This window comes from Rhinatrema bivittatum, chromosome 6, assembly GCF_901001135.1.
Source record: "Rhinatrema bivittatum chromosome 6, aRhiBiv1.1, whole genome shotgun sequence".
In the NCBI taxonomy this organism is placed as follows: Eukaryota; Metazoa; Chordata; class Amphibia; order Gymnophiona; family Rhinatrematidae; genus Rhinatrema; species Rhinatrema bivittatum.
In genome coordinates, this window is record NC_042620.1 from 268,612,976 (window position 1) to 268,630,619 (window position 17,644).

At 46.5% G+C, this 17,644-nt stretch overlaps 1 protein-coding gene across 1 annotated transcript in view; it reads right to left on the reverse strand.

The window, feature by feature from the left end:
• Window positions 1-17,644, reverse strand: part of LOC115094274 (E3 ubiquitin-protein ligase TRIM39-like) — a 56,350-nt gene that overhangs the window by 12,354 nt on the left and 26,352 nt on the right. Inside the window, exons 4-5 of the mRNA XM_029607173.1 lie at window positions 16,485-16,507; window positions 6,699-6,814 (exon numbers count right to left, since the gene is read on the reverse strand). Of these exons, the coding sequence (XP_029463033.1) occupies window positions 6,699-6,814; window positions 16,485-16,507 (139 nt within the window). The remainder of the gene's footprint in view (window positions 1-6,698; window positions 6,815-16,484; window positions 16,508-17,644) is intronic.

The following is a 17,644-nucleotide window of genomic DNA, read 5'->3' on the forward strand; positions in this document are numbered from 1 at the left end:
ACCTCGGGGGCGGCCCCACTGCATGACGTCAATACCTCCGGGTATATCTAGCGTCCGCTTCCGCTACCACCTTGAGTTGGCAAAGACTTCGGTTTAGCTCCTCTGACCACTCTAAGCTGCATGCTTAGACACTGCTTTCACTCCAAGGGCCTCACTCCAGTTGAAGCTTTAGACATCCACTCCTCGGGGGTCTCTTGCTTCCAACCACCCTTCGGGGTCCTCACTAAGACAACCGCTCCTCGGGGGTCTTCCTCTCTTCTACATTTCACGATATCGGACCATCGGGTACTCGCTCCTCAAGGGCCTATCTACTTTATATCCTGCACCATGGACCTTCGGTCCCATCATTCCACCACCAGGAAGACACCTTCATTCCTATGAGTACCTCTACGATCCGGTGCTCCAGCTCCATCCACCAGACACGGCGTTACCTGCACTGCGGGCGTCCACCTTTCATGAACATCTGGGTGAGACTATACATCTGAGCCTGTTGAATGTACTGGCACTTCATGGAACAGTGCCTTACCTTCCTGCTTCCATCATCTATCTACAGCAGTACAATAAAGCCTCTATCCATACTGTCTGCTATCTGAGTTCAGCCTATCTCAGTGGTTCCTCACGGGACCCCTCCCCGTGGGCAGAGTCATCTACATTGCGACCAAGGGTCAACAATGCCACAGACACAACAGATTGCTAACTCCATGGACTCAGCTGAGCTCGCAGCCCTGCAGGCCATCTCTGGCCTAACTAGCCCAGTGGATCACGGAACAGCAAAGGTCTTTGGAGAGCCTAGCTAATGCCTTCAATCAGTTACACGCTCAGCTGAACTATTTAGCAACTCCTGTGAAGGAAATGCTGTCACCAGTGGTAACCCTTAAGACCACTGTATTTTTATCCACACCTACCCACTTTACGGGTGAAGCCAAGATGTGCTGCGGATTTGTTAATCAATGCAGCATGCATTTTTCATTACAGCCTACCCTCTTTCCCACTGAAGCTTCAAAGACCACCTACATCCTGTTGTTCCTTGAAGGACGAGCCCTGGCCTGGGCTTCACCATTATGGGAATGTAAAGATCCTATCCTGAATATAGGGAAAAATAACCCATGCTATAGTTACACAATGTTAGGTTCCATATTAGGTGCTACTACCCAAGAAAGAGATCTAGGCGTCATAGTGGATAACACATTGAAATCATCAGTTCAGTGTGCTGCGGCAGTCAAAAAAGCAAACAGAATGTTGGGAATTATTAGAAAGGGAATGGTGAATAAAACAGAAAATGTCATAATGCCTCTGTATTGCTCCATGGTGAGACCGCACCTTGAGTACTGTGTACACCGCATCTCAAAAAAGATATAATTGCGATGGAGAAGGTACAGAGAAGGGCGACCAAAATGATAAAGGGAATGGAACAGCTCCCCTATGAGGAAAGACTGAAGAGGTTAGGACTTTTCAGCTTGGAGAAGAGACGGCTGAGGGGGGATATGTTAGAGGTGTTTAAAATCATGAGAGGTCTAGAACGGGTAGATGTGAATCGGTTATTTACTCTTTCGGATAATAGAAAGACTAGGGGGCACTCCATTAAGTTAGCATGTGGCACATTTAAAACTAATCGGAGAAAGTTCTTTTTCACTCAACGCACAATTAAACTCTGGAATTTGCCAGAAGATGTGGTTAGCGCAGTTAGTATAGCTGTGTTTAAAAAAGGATTGGATAAGTTCTTGGAGGAGAAGTCCATTACCTGCTATTAATTAAGTTGACTTAGATAGTAACCACTCTATTACTAGCAACGGTAACATGGAATAGACTTAGTTTTTGGGTACATGCCAGGTTCTTATGGCCTGGATTGGCCACTGTTGGAAACAGGATGCTGGGCTTGATGGATCCTTGGTTTGACCCAGTATGGCATGTTCTTATGTTCTTAATGACCTACCAGGATTTCTAAAACTTTTTAAGTCTGTGTTTGATGACCCGGCTCACCAGACCATCGCTGGATCTGCCTTGCTCAACCTTCAGCAAGGTAACAAGCCACTTACAGACTCTGCTATTGAATTTAAGACTCTAGCATCCGAACTACACTGGGACACTGGATGCTTACGTGCCATATTCATGGAGGGTCTCAACTCTCGCGTAAAGGACGAATTAGTGGCTCGTGATTTGCCTGTTACCCTTGAGTCCCTGATGGAACTAGCGGGGAGAATTGACCGCCGTATCCGCGATCGTACTCAGGAGGCTAAGAGTCCACGAAAGTCTACAGTGGGGGCTAACTGTCCTAAACCTGTGCCTATTGCTTCCAGCTTACCGTCTGTACCCCTAGACGAGGAAGAGCCTATGCAACTAGGCCGAAGCAATTTGACCTCTAAGGAGAGATGTTATTGCAAGCGCATGGGACTGTGTCCGGCTGTGTGCCATGCTGCCAACCTGCCTGAGTAACACCAAAGGATTCTATTTCTTTCCGTTTCTCCCTCTCCCTCCCCCTCTTGTCTCTCTATATTACCGTATTACCTGCTCCCCTGCTGGATTGGATTCTCTTTCTCTGTGTTTTTCCTCCTTTTCTCTCACTGCCCCGTATCGCCCCCGAAGATCCCGGAAGTGCTGCTGCGCTCCTCCCCCTTGGCTGATGCTGCTGACGTCACCGACGCCAGCGGGTGGGCCAAGAGGGGAAATTTAAATCGCAGAGAGGAGCCGGAGGCTGCCATGGCATCTGCCTGCCGTCCTCTCTGGCGTCCCCAGTCTGGCTTGGGCGCTGCATCCCACCATGTTGTCCAGGTACCATAGGGCACGCGTGCCGCGCGGCCCTGCTTCTTATTCTCTCTTTGGTGCGAACCTCAGGGGCATCCCCCTGTGATGACGTCACGCATCCCGGATAAAAAAGCCTATACGTTTTGCTAGCTATTTGAGTTAGCAAGGAATGGGAACTCCTTACGGATGGGATTCGCTCTCCGTACCTAGCTACTCTGCCACTCCAATTTTTGGACTTTATCCTAATGGGGTAACCGCTCCTCGGGGGCCTCTCTCATTTCTTTCAGGTCGCTCGCTATCAGGAACCGGTACTTGCTCCTCGAGGGCCCATGTTCCCTGACTCGCTGCCTGAACTTATCTCTTCTGCTTGGAAGAAACCGCTGTCTACATCATCAGTGAGTTACCAACTTTATTTCCTCAGAGCTGTTCCCTGGAACCAGGTACTCGCTCCTCGAGGGCCTGCTTGTATTCCAGCTTCTGTGTCACCTTCCGGGAGAAACTGCTGTGTGAGTAACTTTACCAATGAGGCTCTGTACAAGAACTCTGTGTATGCTCCACTGTACTCACTATCTCAGTTTTCTCCACTACAGCCATAGAGGGAATCACAGTTCCAGTATCCTGAGGAACCATAGCCCAGCCAGGCTTCATCTCTACTCACTACTGCCACCTCTGGTGGCTTCTCAAATCTGTCTAATAAAAGATATAACTCTGTGTTGTGTGTCCCAAAGCTGAGCCTGACCTGTGGCCCCTCACGGGACTCCCCCCCCCCCCCCCCCCCCCCCCATGGGCATGGTCAGCTGCCACAGTGTCCAAGGGTTCACCCAAAACCTTACAAACAATAACAGAACTACAAATACCCGTTAAAACATCCCACAGTCACTGTAAGATGTCATGTGTAATAGACAACCTCCCCTCCAAAACTGAAACCCCCTCTCTGGACCATCCCAGCAATAAGCAACAAATCAAAAAACGTCCGCAAGGGAAACCCCAACTGTGTGCACATATAAAAAACGAGAAGCCCAGCAACTGTCTAGAAACCTCTGCTCTTGAGACCCTCCTTGCTTTAGCATTCTCGATGTAACACAGGATACTGAAATCAGATACCGGCCCCCAGGCTAGCCCCATGTCACAAAAAGGACATCACCTTCTCAGCACTAGGATCCAGCTCGATTCTGTCTTACGATTTGGCCTATGAAAGGGCTCAGTAGTTGAAGCAAGGTTTTTCGCTTGTAGCAATTTCCACTCTTCTTTGGCTCTGGAAATTTTCTACTTCTTCAGCCTGTGTTAGAGTTTGGAGGGTCTTTGAGGCCTGCTGTTCTGAGCGGGGTACTCAAACGCTCAAGGTGGGTATTTGATTTTTTAATTTTTACAAGATGACTTGCTTAAGGGTTTGGCTCTTAACACCTTGAAGGTTCAAGTTGCAGCCCTAACTTGTTATAGGGGGAAAGTCAATAGAGGGCCTTTGTCTTCCCATCTGGACATTTCCTATTTCTTGCAGGGAGTTAAGCATCTTCACCTCCCGTTGAAGCTTCCACTGCCTTTGTGGGACCTTAACTTGGTCTTTGAGTTTTTTGCAGGTCCGACTTCTCAACCGCTGCATACTCTTTCCTTGCAGCTGCTTACCTTGAAGACAATTTTTCTGGTAGCAATCTGTTCAGCACGTCGGGTCTCTGAGCTGCAGGCTCTTTACTGTCGTAAGCCTTTTCTCTGTATGATTCCAGGTGTGGTTCAACTTCAGACTGTGCCCTCCTTTTTGCTGAAAGTGGTTTTGGACTTTCATTGGAATCAGTCTATTTCTCTGCTAGCCTTGGACAGGGACAGAGATGAAGCTGAGTACCGCCTTTTACGTTCCCTGGATATCAAATGTCATTACCGTGGTACCTGGAGATGACTAAGGCTGTTCGGAAGTCTGATCACCTGTTTGTGCTCCATGGTAAGCAGGGAGCAGCAGCGATGCGGGCAACAATTGCCCGCTGGGTCAAAGGAAGTCATTACGGCAGCCTATGTGGCTGCTGAGAATGTCTTACCGAAACAGATTAGGCTGCTTTCCACGAGGGCTCAGGCGGTACCATGAGCAGAATTTTGTTTGTTATTGCCTGCTGAAATTTGCTGAGCGGTGACATAGTCATCTTTGCACACCTTTTCTAAGCATTACCATTTGGATGCTAGAGCTAGGGAGGATGCCACGTTTGTGCGGGCATAACTGACTGGACCGCTGGCAGCCTCCTGCTCTTTCCAAAATTAGCTTTGCAACACTTACTCGTTCGGGATTGACCTGTCCAAACACTAAGGAGGGAGAAATTACTACTTACCTGATAATTTCCTTTTCTTTAGAAAGGGCAGGTCAATCCCAGACCTGCCTTCGGCTGCCGATGTTTGAATTTGTGGTTAGGCTTTCTTTGGGCAAGCTAAGCAGAGTAGGATTCCTGCTCTTCATTGAAAACTGGTGAGGTCAGTGTTCCTGCTGGTTGAGAAACCATGAATGGCTGGCTGCTGATAATAATGTTCAAGTATAATCAGTTCTGTCCACAGTTTTGGCTTTTCCAGAGAATACTGGCGAGCTGATGTCAGGGCAGGACTATATAGCTGTGACATCAGCTTTTGCTCCGTCTCCATCTGCTGGCAGAGGTACATAACCCACTTGTTGGGATTTATCTGACCTTACTAAAGGAAAGGAAATTATCAGATAAGTAGCTTTTTCTCCTTGTGGAAGGAGATTACTAGTACCATTAGCAGTTTGGGGGATGTCTCAGTATGCTGCAGCCACTGAAGAAGAGCTTCAATGACTGAAAGTGACTGCTTAAGAGAAGATAGCAAAGATATAGGCGCATCAAAGTAAGGGGGAGATTTATCAAGCAGAGATAGTTTATTGTGGGAGGGGCGAAATATTGCATAGGGTGCCATTGCATTAAAGGGTCCAAGGCCCTCAAATCACTCACCCCCCTTGAAACATGACAGATTCCCCCAGGCGTCTCCTGAGATCCTGCACCCACTGCTTTCTGAGGTGGCAGTGACCCCAAAAATAAATTTAAAAATAAAAAACAGCTATGAAACTGCATGGCAATGCAGTTTCATAGCTATCCCCCTATCCCCCTATCCCCCACCCCACTAAAACACCCTCCCTTCCAATAACCCCGCCAGCAGCAGCTCCCTCCCCCCTTCTCACATTCCCCCTTGGTCAAAATCTGAAACAATCCCTGGGGTCTAGTGGTCCCCCCAAGCCTCTCCCTTACCCCCCCCCCCCACCAGAAAAAAATAACCCTGGTGGTCTGGAGGGGCAACCTGACCCCTCACCTAGCGGAAAGCTCGTTGGGGTATAGTGGCGGCCCTAGCTCCAGACCCCGTCGATGCCATCTTGCAAAATGGCACTGAACGGCCATTGCCCTTATAGGGATATTTTGCAAGAAGCCGTCAATCGGGCCTGGGGCTAGGAAGTGCTCTGGGCCACCACCACTATACCCCAATGAGCCTTCCGCAAGGTAGGGAGGGCCAGGGATGGTGGTGGGGGTCAGGTTGCCCCCTCCCCGACCACCAGGATGCTTTCTCTGTTAGTTGGGGAGGGCCTTGGAGGGGACCAAAAATTGCTTCAGATTTTGACTAGGGGGGGGAGGGGGGGGGCTGCAGCTAGAGAGCCTGGAAATCTCACTTATGAAAAAGTTCCAAGATACACAACTTCTTATATAGCAATTTTAAAAGATGCAATGCAAATTTTCCTATTTATTTGAGCAGAAAAATAACTCTGTGCCCAAAAAACAGGCAACCACCTGAAATTTGGCGTACTGAGCCCTGTGAGATTAATTTATTTTAAGAGTTTTATAGATGTTAAGCTGTCCTTAAAAACAGCTAACACGTAGAACTAGAGAATTTTTTTTAGCTTCATGGTACTGTACAAAAATAATAAACCAAAATTCAAAGAAACAAAGCAGAGAGACAATAAATGAAGCAGATTTGGTTACCTAGGAGATCATGAATCATGTCCTTCAGTACTTCGTACAATTTAGGAAAAGTGAAGAAAGTCTTTATCTCTTCAATGTAAGTACCACTTGTATTCAGATACATCAGGCTTGTACACCTAAAAAACAATTATTACAATTATTCAGATGGCTTTTTAACCAAACACTCACACTGAATGTGGAGATGCTATATCCTATAAAATGTGGGATAATTAACCAGAATGAACTACGTAGACTTATTTACTATTGACATACAAAAGAAGATGAGTCTTCTTTCTCCTCCCAAAATAAATCAGAACCATTGTTTTTGTTTGACCTTGGTGAAGAAAGGATAGATAGAGTTGTCAGAGAATTCAGTGGTTTTCAAAGGAACATAAGGAAAAGAAAAAAAATTGTTGTATCAGTCTGAATGGCTTTGGTGCAAATAATGAGGTTGATTTGTGGGCATATAACTGCTGTCTAATTTTGTATCAGGATTTTATTGAGAAGACGAGAAAAGATTATTGGAACACAAAGAACTGTTTCAGACTGTAAAATTATTAGTGCAATACCCTGTGGTACACTATCCTAATATATTGGGTGAACCAGAAATAAAAGGCAAAACGATCACAGGAAGATCAGATGTCTGCAGACAGATGATGTGCTATGGGATAAATTCTCATATGTTTCAGAGACTGAGATAGAATCATACTTAAATGTAACAAATAATTTGGGATGTCCACTGAATCCATGTTATAATGATGACATAATTCTTTCATAAATGCTATGCTAGTTATGAAGGGGAGTATGTCATAAGATTGCTGCTCCAATTGCTAAAATTGTTAATCGCTTTCTGTCTGAGGTAGGATTCTCTGTCCTCTTAACTGCGCCTGTATTCAGACTATTTTGAAAGCAGATTCTGAACATTTTAGACCAATATCTTTACCATTTTTTTCAGAAATCATTGAAGGAATGGTTTTTAAACAACTGAAAGATTTTCTATAGCATCATGCAGTTCCGGATTGCCAGCAAATTGGTTTCAGAGTGAACCACAGCACAGAGACTTGACATTTGATAATCTCAATGTTTTCCACCAAGGATTTGATGCTGGACAACAGTTGTTGCTAGTATCCCTTGATATTTCATTGGCTTCGACACCAGCAATCATTCTAATTTATTGACTCAATTGTCTGATTTAGGAAATTCATGACAATAGTTCTGGCTTGGTTTAGACCATATCTTTCTGGCAGAGTTCAAACAATGATAGCAGAAAGTGTTATGATTCCGGCCTGCGGGGGTCCGCGGCTGGTCCCCCTACCTGCCGTGTTGCAGTCCGGTGCTCCCCGAGGGCGCCTGGCCTGGTCGGGGCCTTCTTGCGGCGCTCCTTATGGGAGGGAGATGCCGCCAACTCCAAACTCTTAGGCCCTACCGTTTAGGAGCGCATGCTCGCAGGGGCAGGCAATTTAAAGGGACCAGCGCAGGAGAGATGGCTCCGCCCCAGAGATGACATCAGATGCCCTCTGCTATTTAAACCTGGCTGTCAACTTCTTCCTTGCCTTGCAATGGGACCCCTCATTCAGAGTGCTAGTTGCCTGTTCCTGCCTTGTGCCTTGTTCCTGCTCCAGCCTTGGTCTAGTTTGTTCCTGCCCTCGGCTTGTTCCAGAGTTTCCTCTGTTCCAGCTTGTCCTTGATTCCAGCTCGACCCCAGCTTGGTCCTGTCTCCAGGTCCGTCTTCTCCTGCTCCGGTTCCTGCTACCTTCGGCTTGTCTTCCTGGCTCCTGACTCGGTATGTCCTTGGATTTTCTACTCCTCGCCATTTGCCTTGACTTGGACTTCTCTTCGGACTTTCGTCTACAGGAGGCCTCTAAGTCCTGTAGCCCTTGGGGGCTTGGGTCCCCAAGGGCTCCTCCCGGGGGGATCTCGGGCTTCCAGTGGTGAAGATCCTGTTGGTCTCCTGGCTGTGACTCGTCTCTCGGCTCAGGACTTCTGGGACGCTCATAAAAACATACAGGGTCAGACCAAGAGTCCATCAAGCCCAGCATCCTGTCTCCAACAGTAGCCAATCCAGGCCATAAGAACCTGGCAAGTGCCCAAAAACTAAGTCTATTCCATGTTACCGTTGCTAGTAATAGCAGTGGCTATTTTCTAAGTCAACTTAATTAATAGCAGGTAATGGACTTCTCCTCCAAGAACTTATCCAATTCTTTTTTAAACACAGCTATACTAACTGCACTAACCACATCCTCTGGCAACAAATTCCAGAGTTTAATTGTGCGTTGAGTGAAAAAGAACTTTCTCCGATTAGTTTTAAATGTGCCACACGCTAACTTCATGGAGTGCCCCCTAGTCTTTCTATTATCCGAAAGAGTAAATAAGCGATTCACATCTACCCGTTCTAGACCTCTCATGATTTTAAACACCTCTATCATATCCCCCCTCAGCCGTCTCTTCTCCAAGCTGAAAAGTCCTAACCTCTTTAGTCTTTCCTCATAGGAGAGCTGTTCCATTCCCCTTATCATTTTGGTAGCCCTTCTCTGTACCTTCTCCATCGCAATTATATCTTTTTTGAGATGCGGCGACCAGAATTGTACACAGTATTCAAGGTGCGGTCTCACCATGGAGCGATACAGAGGCATTATGACATTTTCCATTTTATTCACCATTCCCTTTCTAATAATTCCCAACATTCTGTTTGCTTTTTTGACTGCCGCAGCACACTGAACCGACGATTTCAATGTGTTGTCCACTATGACGCCTAGATCTCTTTCTTGGGTAGTAGCACCTAATGTGAAACCTAACATTGTGTAACTATAGCATGGGTTATTTTTCCCTATATGCATCACCTTGCACTTATCCACATTAAATTTCATCTGCCATTTCAATGCCCAATTTTCCAGCCTCACAAGGTCTTCCTGCAATTTATCACAATCTGCTTGTGATTTAACTACTCTGAACAATTATGTATCATCTGCAAATGTGATTACCTCACTCATCTTATTTCTTTCCAGATCATTTATAAATATATTGAAAAGTAAGTGTCCCAATACAGATCCCTGTATTGGGACACTGCCCACTCCCTTCCACAGAGAAAATTGTCCATTTAATCCTACTCTCTGTTTCCTGTCTTTTAACCAGTTTGTAATCTACAAAAGGACATCACCACCTATCCCATGACTTTTTACTTTTCCTAGAAGCCTCTCATGAGGAACTTTGTCAAACGCCTTTTGAAAATCCAAGTATACTACATCTACCGGTTCACCTTTATCCACATGTTTATTAACTCCTTCAAAAAAGTGAAACAGATTTGTGAGGCAAGACTTGCCTTGGGTGAAGCCATGCTGACTTTGATAGATGGTTTCTTCTGTTGCGACAGTCCAAGAAAGCAAGGAAGGGGATGAGGAGCTCAGGAACTCACCGTAACTCAGAAGAAGCAAGGAGACCTGTTGCCAAGGCAAACGCCGGAAGCAGGGTCTAGCCTTAAATAGATCAGAAGAACTGACGTCATTAGTGAGGGTCAATGGTATTTTCCCGCCGTGGGCCCTTTAAATGACTGCAGGAGGCATGTGTGCGCACCTAGGGAGCAGTCCTCTGCAGGAAGAAGTCTGCAGCGTCCCAGCCACAGAGGAGACGGCGTCGGCTGGCGGCTCAGAGCCGCGCAAACGGGAGGAATTGCGACTGCAGTGGCTCCCTGCCACTGCCAGAGAGCCGAGGCCTGCTTCTGAAGTGAAGGTGTGAAGCCGGTCACGGGGCTCCACGGTTGGCGAGCTTAACAATACCCCTTCTCTAAGCCCCCCTCCTGAGGGTTTTGGCTTCTTGGGGTGAGAGGCATGAAATTGTTTAATTTAGTTTTTGTCCAAAATGTTGGAGGCCAGCTCCCAAGTATTCTCCTCTGGGCCATATCCTTCCCAAGCAAGGAGGTACTCCCACGCCTTTCCTAACAACTCCAAAGTGCGAATCCAAAGCTTCTGAAGTTCCAAAGCTGTTAACTGAGCCGGTGGAGATGGAACATTGAGAGGAATTGGTAATAGAGGTAAAGGCTGCTTCCTGTACATGATCTGAAAGGGTGAAGAACCCGTAGAGGCGAAGATAAGAGAGTTATGAGAGAACTCTGCCCATGGTAAGAGATTGGCCCAGTTGTCTTGCTGGTCGTTGGCATATGACCGGAGGAAGGTCTTTAAGGAATGGTTGGTTCGTTCGGCCTGGCAGTTGGCCTGCAGATGATAAGCAGTAGTAAAGTCCAGTGTGATATTGAACTTTTTACACAAAGAACACCAATAGTGGGCTATGAACTGAAAGCCTCTGTTGTAAACCACGTGCTGAGTCAACCCATGAAGATGGAACACATGCTGAGAGAACAGTCAGGTGAGCTCAGGAGCTGTAGGAAGGCCTGGTAATGGGCCAAAATGGGCCATTTTAGAGAAACGGTTGATCACAATCCAAATAACAGAGTTGCCATTAGAGAGAGGGAGGTCCACCACAAAATTGGTGGACAAGTTGGTCCAGGGTTCCCTGGGGACCAGCAATGGCTGTAACAGCCCCCAGGGTCTTCCCGCCAACAGTTTTTGCTATGCACAAGTGGGACAAGAGTCCATATAGGCTCAGACATTGCATCACACTTGAGGCCACCAATAGTAGCGTTGAAGAAGGGCGAGAGTCTGGGCCCGGCCAGGGTGACCTGCCACCCGGGAGTCATGGGACCATTCCAAAACCTTGTGGAGTCTGTGGGGCACAACTGTTTTCCCTGGAGGAACAGTCTGAGAAACGGACAAGATGAATCATGCTGGATCAGGAAAATCCTCCGGCAGGAAGGAGAGTGATAGGGCATCAGCCCGAGCATTCTTGTCTGTTGGGTGGTACCTCAAGTCAAAATTGAAGCAGGTGAAGAAGAGGGAACAGCGGGCCTAACGGGCATTCAAATGTTGGGCATGTTGCAGGTGTTCAAGATTTTTATGATTAGTGTAGATCATGAACCAATGTTGTGCACCTTCCAGCCACGGGCGCCATTCCTTGAGGGCTAGCTTGATAGCGAGGCGTTCACTGTTACCAATCTCATAGTTACGCTCAGCAGCGGAGAACTTCCGGAAAAAAAAGAACACAGATGCAGAGTGACCTTAGGTGAGTACTGACTCAACACAGCCCCAACTCCTACTGAGGATGCTTCCACCTCTAATATGAAGGGGCGATTAGGGTCTGGATGGTGTAAGCAGGGTTCCTGAAGAAATGCTTCCTTCAGGTCCTGAAAGGCTACCACGGCCTCGAGGGTCCAGTTCTTGACATCGGTTTCCCTGCGTGTGAGGGCTTGCAATCAGAAGATAATTAGGAATGAAATGTCGGTAATAATTTGTGAGCCCCAAAAAACTTTGGAGAGCCCACAGTCCAGTTGGTTGAGGCCAGTCACAGATGCTTTTCAGGTTGCTCAGATCCATGGAAAAACCATGGCTGGAAACTATATACCTCAGGAAGGGAAGACTCTCTTTTTTGAACAGGCATTTCTCCAGCTTGGCATATAGGTGATTCTCCCAGAGGTGCTGCAGAACTTGGCAGACATCATGGTGATGAGATGAATGGTCCTTGGAGAATATAAGGATGCCATCCAGATACCCCATGACTCTGTTATAGAGGAGATCACAGAAGATCTCATTCATCATTTTTTGGAAGAGCGCTGGAGCATTACACAACCCGAAAGGCATAACAAGGTATTCGTAGTGCCCATCTCTTGTGTTGAAGGCGGTCTTCCATTCATCATTGGGTCAAATGTGAACCATGTTGTAGGCACCTTGTAAATCCAGTTTGGTGAAGATCTTGGCTCCCTGCAGGCAGTCAATTCTGCAATCAGTGGTAGTGGATAACGATCCTTTTTGGTGATCGCATTGAGGCCACAGTAATCAATACAAGGCCGGAGGGTGCCATTCTTCCTGGTCACGAAGAAGAATCCCATGCCAGCCGGAGAGGTGTATGGTCAGATGAACCCCTTCTCGAGGTTCTCCTGGATATAGTCCGACATAGCTTTGGTTTCTGGAATGGAGGCGTGGTACCCAGTAGCAGCTCGATGGCACAGTCGAAATCTTGGTGGGGTGGTAGAATCTCTGCTTTGACTTTAGAGAACACATCTGAGAAATCTGTGTAAGGAGCAGGGATCTCGAGTACAGAGGACGTCAGAGGGAGTTGCGAGGGAGCCATAACTCTTTTGAGGCAGGACTGGTGACAATGAGAGCCCCACTTCAAAAGTTCAAGAGAAACCCAATCAAATTGGGGAGAGTGGAGTTGTAGCCATGGCAGTTTTAAGATCATAGGATGAATGGACTTGTCGATCATGTGAAATTCAAACACCTACATATGTAATGCTCCGATACTCACAGTGACTGGGATAGTGGTTAAGGTAACCCTCCTGGGCAACGAATCACCTTGGATGGAAGTTATGATGAAAGGCAACTCCTTAGGTGGTCCACAAGTGACTTCATGAGAAAATTCCCACTTGCCCCAAGTCCACAAGAGCCAAGACTGGGAAGCTTTGCTGGTCCAGAGAGATGGTTGCAGAGAGGGTTAGCAGGGGGGCTGGAGTGGAGAAGCCTAGGGACATGCCCCCAAGGTTCCCTAGGCTGGGAAGTTTCCTGGAAGGATGGGGCACTCTGCCTGTCGTCTCTGTAGGCATTCTTCAGGAGTGAGGCGGCCACAGACCAATTGCATCGGTTCCTCAGTCTGAGTGGTATAGGGAGACCTCGAGGTGGTAGCTGGAATGGGAGTAGAAGAATGAGGCCTGGTAGGAGCAAATCAATGGGTGGTCTGGAACTCCCGGGCACGTTCTTGAAGACGACGAGCGATCCTGTCAGCCAGGTTGATGAGGTCTTCTAAGAACTTCGGGAGATCACGAGCCACTAGTTCGTCCTTAATATGGACCAAAATCCCTTCCAGGAAAATTGGGCGTAGACAGTGCATCCCACCAGCAGAGCTCTGTGGCTAAGGTGCGGAATTCTATGGCGTAGTCAGTCAGAGAACGGTCCCCCTGACGGAGATGCAGGAGATCTGCAGAAGAAGTTGCCAGTCACCCAGGGTCGAACACCTTCTTGAAGGAGGAGATGAAATGGTATAAGTCCCGCAAGAGTGGGTCAGAACATTCCCAAAACGGAGAAGCCCAAGCCAGGGCCTTGCCATCAAGGCGAGAGAGGATGAAAGTAACCTTGGTGGAGTCATCCGGAAAAAGATCCGGTTGGAGAGAAAAGCGCATAAAGCACTGGTTTATGAACCCCCAACACTATTTAGGATTACCGCCATACCACAGGGGCACTGATAAAGGTACCAACAGACGCGGAGGTGTCACTGGTGTCTGTGAAGTTGACGCTGGAAGAGAAGGCGCGGCCTGATTAGCCGTAGCGTCCAACAGGGCATTGAGATGTTCAATGGAAGTCACCAGAGTCTCTATGAAGCGCTGCTGCTCCTGAATTTTATGAGCAAGTCCAGGAATGGCCTGAAGCGCTGAAGCCTCTGCCGAGTCCATGGCCTTGGCAACCTGTTGCGCAGGTGGACCCTCATGGCATATTAAATGCACAGGCAACAAGTGAGCTTGGAAGTTCTTTATAACCAGGTCAGCAGTACCCAAGACATATGCAATTGTTTTTGTACTGTATCTACCACATTTTCTTGGTCTCTGATTGTACCTCTTGGTACTTTGTAATTTTCTATAGCATAGTCACTTGATACTGACTATTCGGTTAGCAATGCTATTTTTTTTTTTGCTTCTGTATCCCTACGTCCAATTTTCTAGCATCAAGCTTTTTATCAGTTGGAATGGGAATGTCCCAGATGATCACAACTTTTTTATTCTCTGCAATTCTGTCAGGGATGTGATCCTAATATTTTTCTGGTACAGTAATGTTATAGAGACCAATATTCAAGAAAGCTAGCCAGCTAAGTTATCTTAGATATTCAGTTGGGTACACGTCTTGCTGAATATCCCTAAATAAAGTTATCCAACTAATTTTAGCCGGATAACTTTAAATCTAGCCAGTCATCTTTTGCATATTGCCAGTCACATTTATATTTATTCAGCTAAAGGTAGCCAGATAACGGTAAGCTTAACCAGCTGATTTCAAATGGATATAACCGTTTATTTGGCACAATGTAAAAAGAAAAGTGAAGCGTGGACCTGAGGCCCCACTCTCATGACCTTGCTCGATATTTTAAAAATGTGGCCCTTCTCGGCTAAGCACCCCATATCCCCTAAACCCCTCCAAAAGCACTTAAAAATGTGATGGGGGGTCTGCTGGACACCCTCCTCCCCATTTCAACAGATAATGATAATAAGGCCCCTGCTTCTCTCACTCCCCACTTCCACCCTAATGCCTCCCACGCACTTGGTACCTTCAGAAATGCCATCCTTGTGCTGGGATTGCGGTGATTGTAGCGTGTACTCGGCAACTTTAAATGTTGCTATGACAACAGCACTGGAAGCATAAGGCTTATAAGCTTCTACGGTTGCTAATGTAATAAATGTAATCCACATAGGCAAATTAGAGTTAGTAACCTTGTGGCTTCTTTTTTCTCTACTATGTGATAGAAATGAACTCTGAATTTCCTCAATTCCTTTATTATTTTCAAGCAGGGTTCCAAATATATGTTTGCCAGGTCTCCTTGAGCTGAAGGTGGTAAGGTCAACATTCAGAAAAGTGGCAGGCGGACAAGTGATCCAACTAAAGTTAGCCAGATAATGTGTCATAGGCATTCGGTTGGACAAATCTCCTGCTGAATATACTCAACTAAAGTTCTCTGGGTAAAGTTATCCAGATAACAATAACTGTGCCTCTGAATATACTCCGTTAAAAATAACCAGGTAAGCTTACGGAGATACTTTAATCCTACCTGGCTGTATTCAAAATATAGCTTGGAAATTTAAAAAATATATATCTTCTGGGCTAGTAGACCTGATACACTCAAAAATACTAAAAAAATTTTGGGAAATAGCATCCAATCTTTCTCCAGTCCTTCACCCTCTGAAAAAAGTTGTGGGCCATTCCACACACACACATTTGTTAATTTGTCTTGGTTTTAGCCTCCTCCCGCCACCCACACCACCTTGCTGCCCTTCCCGGAGGCCCCCAAACCCCTCCAAACCTGAGCCAGGAGTCGGTACAATCTTACTGTGCTCCAGGCACCTTCCAGCATTGCTCGGACAGAACTGTTGAAAGTATATGCTAATAGTGCTGCTGACAGATTTTTGGGCAAGAGTCTTATGCTTCCAACTTAACAGACTAGTAGAATGCCATAGATCAGAGTTGTCAACGTCTCCATCCCCAGAACCAGAAAGGCAGTTCTCTGGCCAAGGATACAAGGCGTCCAGCTGATTGGTGAGAGATGAGCCTTCGTGCATTTGATTCATGGATGTAAGCTGCAACGACTTTAGGGTGTCACACTTCCCTCTTAGCCCTTGCAGACACAGACCTGGCTCTCCTGGGGCTGGTTTAGATAATTGCTGAAATTATCCACACAGGGGTTCCCCCGTAGTGATAACATTACAACTATATTTATCATCAGCTGAGAGCATGCACCATCAGGATTTTTCATCTCTGCTTTCTACTGTGATAAAATATGAAATCTAAAATAGAAATAATTGAATGTATATATGTTGGAAGACAAGACATTGTTTGTTTATACGATTATGACAAATACAGTGACAGGGCTGGAGTTTGTACCTAAAAGCATTTTGAGAACTTGTAGCAAAATGAGTGATCGGTAATAAAAATAATACATGCACCTCCCCCCCCTGATTGCTTTGCCGGCTTTCAGAGGAAGAATGCGAATGAAGCAGCATATTACCTGTCCAGTGTACTGTTCACATCCTAGAAGAGAAAAGAAATAGAAAAATAATTGTTGACGTTTCATATTCAAGTGATTTCCATAGTTAGTGATTTGCTAGTGGCTTGATACATGATGAAGAGCCTCTGGATGGTACCATGTGGAGTACAGCAGCTGTGCCGGCAGGAGGGAAATCCCCAGAGGAGCCATCAGGTATGTGGAGGCCTTCCACACAAGTAACCTGGGCTTGCACTTTGGGCCAGGGAATGCAGGGGAAATTGATATGCAGTGCATGCACACAGTCAGAAGCGCTGCTAGGCACCCACATGATCCAGGGCACGGGCCCATAAGCCCTCCTTTCCCCTCTCTTCCCTGCTCTGAGATTTTTGATAATTAACTCAATTACAATCGACAGCTTCTCCTTCCCCCAAGAACACGTAACTGCACAGTACACAAATGAGCGCTGTACTTTGCTCCCATACAGCTGTCATCAGGGGGGATCATCCTTCCGATGCGACCTGTAACCGGGAAACCACCCTGCCAGTTCAATCTTGGTGGGGGTCCAATGGCTCTCTCTACACTCTCCTCTTACCAAATTCTGTCACTGCCCCTACTCATAAAGCAAGAAGCACTGCTACAAACATTTTGCACCACTGTTGCGAGGTGCAGGGTATGCATGTCGGTGGCATATCTAGACCAAAGAACCTTCTATGTAACAAAAAAAAAAAAAAAAGCAATGAAGATTATTCTATATGAGAGTGAAGTCCGGTGTCTATACAAGATAAGACAGAATTCCAATATAAAACCTGCACCTCAAGTTCTGCAATGCCCTGCGTTCCAGAAACTCCCCTAACAAAAGAGTGCAGAGCAGAACTAGGAAATTCACGATTACTACTCACCGTAGAGAAATAATATTGAAAGGCAAACTCTCTCCACTACCAGGTACAATAATACAAAGCCCTGGAAAAAAAGTATAAGAACTTATAGGAAACTTGCCATACCATAGCACAGGGGTGACTAAACATTTTGGGCTGTGGCCCCCCTTCCATTCATGCAACAGGTTGTGGCTCTCGCGAGATGGGTTATTAATTAGATACATTTATACGCACATGCACACACGAAGAGAATTCAGGCAACCACACTGCCAACCAGTGTCTCAAAGTCCCTATTTTGTTTCTTTT